Genomic DNA, 202 nt, shown 5'->3' with positions numbered 1-202 from the left:
CGAAAAGAAAACGAGCTTGGATTCACGTAACGATAATCTTCTTTCATTGCTTCGAAAAGAAAAAAAAGGAAGCGTGGACTCACAATAAAAGGCGAAGGGGAAGGGTCTGAAGCGGCGATCGTTGAAGATCCGGTAACGATCGTAGAATCTGTAGAACATGGTTCGAGGATTGGAAAACTCGTCCCTTGAGAACGAACGAAAG

At 44.1% G+C, this 202-nt stretch overlaps 1 protein-coding gene across 2 annotated transcripts in view; it reads right to left on the bottom strand.

Annotated features, from left to right (window-relative positions):
* The window catches only part of LOC102673591 (annulin), a 10,720-nt gene that overhangs the window by 5,945 nt on the left and 4,573 nt on the right, over positions 1-202 (bottom strand). The window contains exon 1 of one of the 2 annotated variants that reach the window (XM_006611809.2): positions 84-196. The exons of the other annotated variant lie outside the window; for it this stretch is intronic. Coding sequence (XP_006611872.1) covers positions 84-159 — 76 coding nt within the window. The 5' untranslated portion in view covers positions 160-196. Of the gene's footprint in view, positions 1-83; positions 197-202 lie in introns of those variants that run through there. 2 annotated transcript variants of the gene reach the window in all.

This window comes from Apis dorsata, unplaced genomic scaffold (assembly GCF_000469605.1).
Source record: "Apis dorsata unplaced genomic scaffold, Apis dorsata 1.3 scaffold_92, whole genome shotgun sequence".
NCBI classification, from domain to species: domain Eukaryota; kingdom Metazoa; phylum Arthropoda; class Insecta; order Hymenoptera; family Apidae; genus Apis; species Apis dorsata.
Note: the sequence above shows the minus strand (reverse complement) of the source record. Positions and strands in the feature narration are given on the sequence as shown.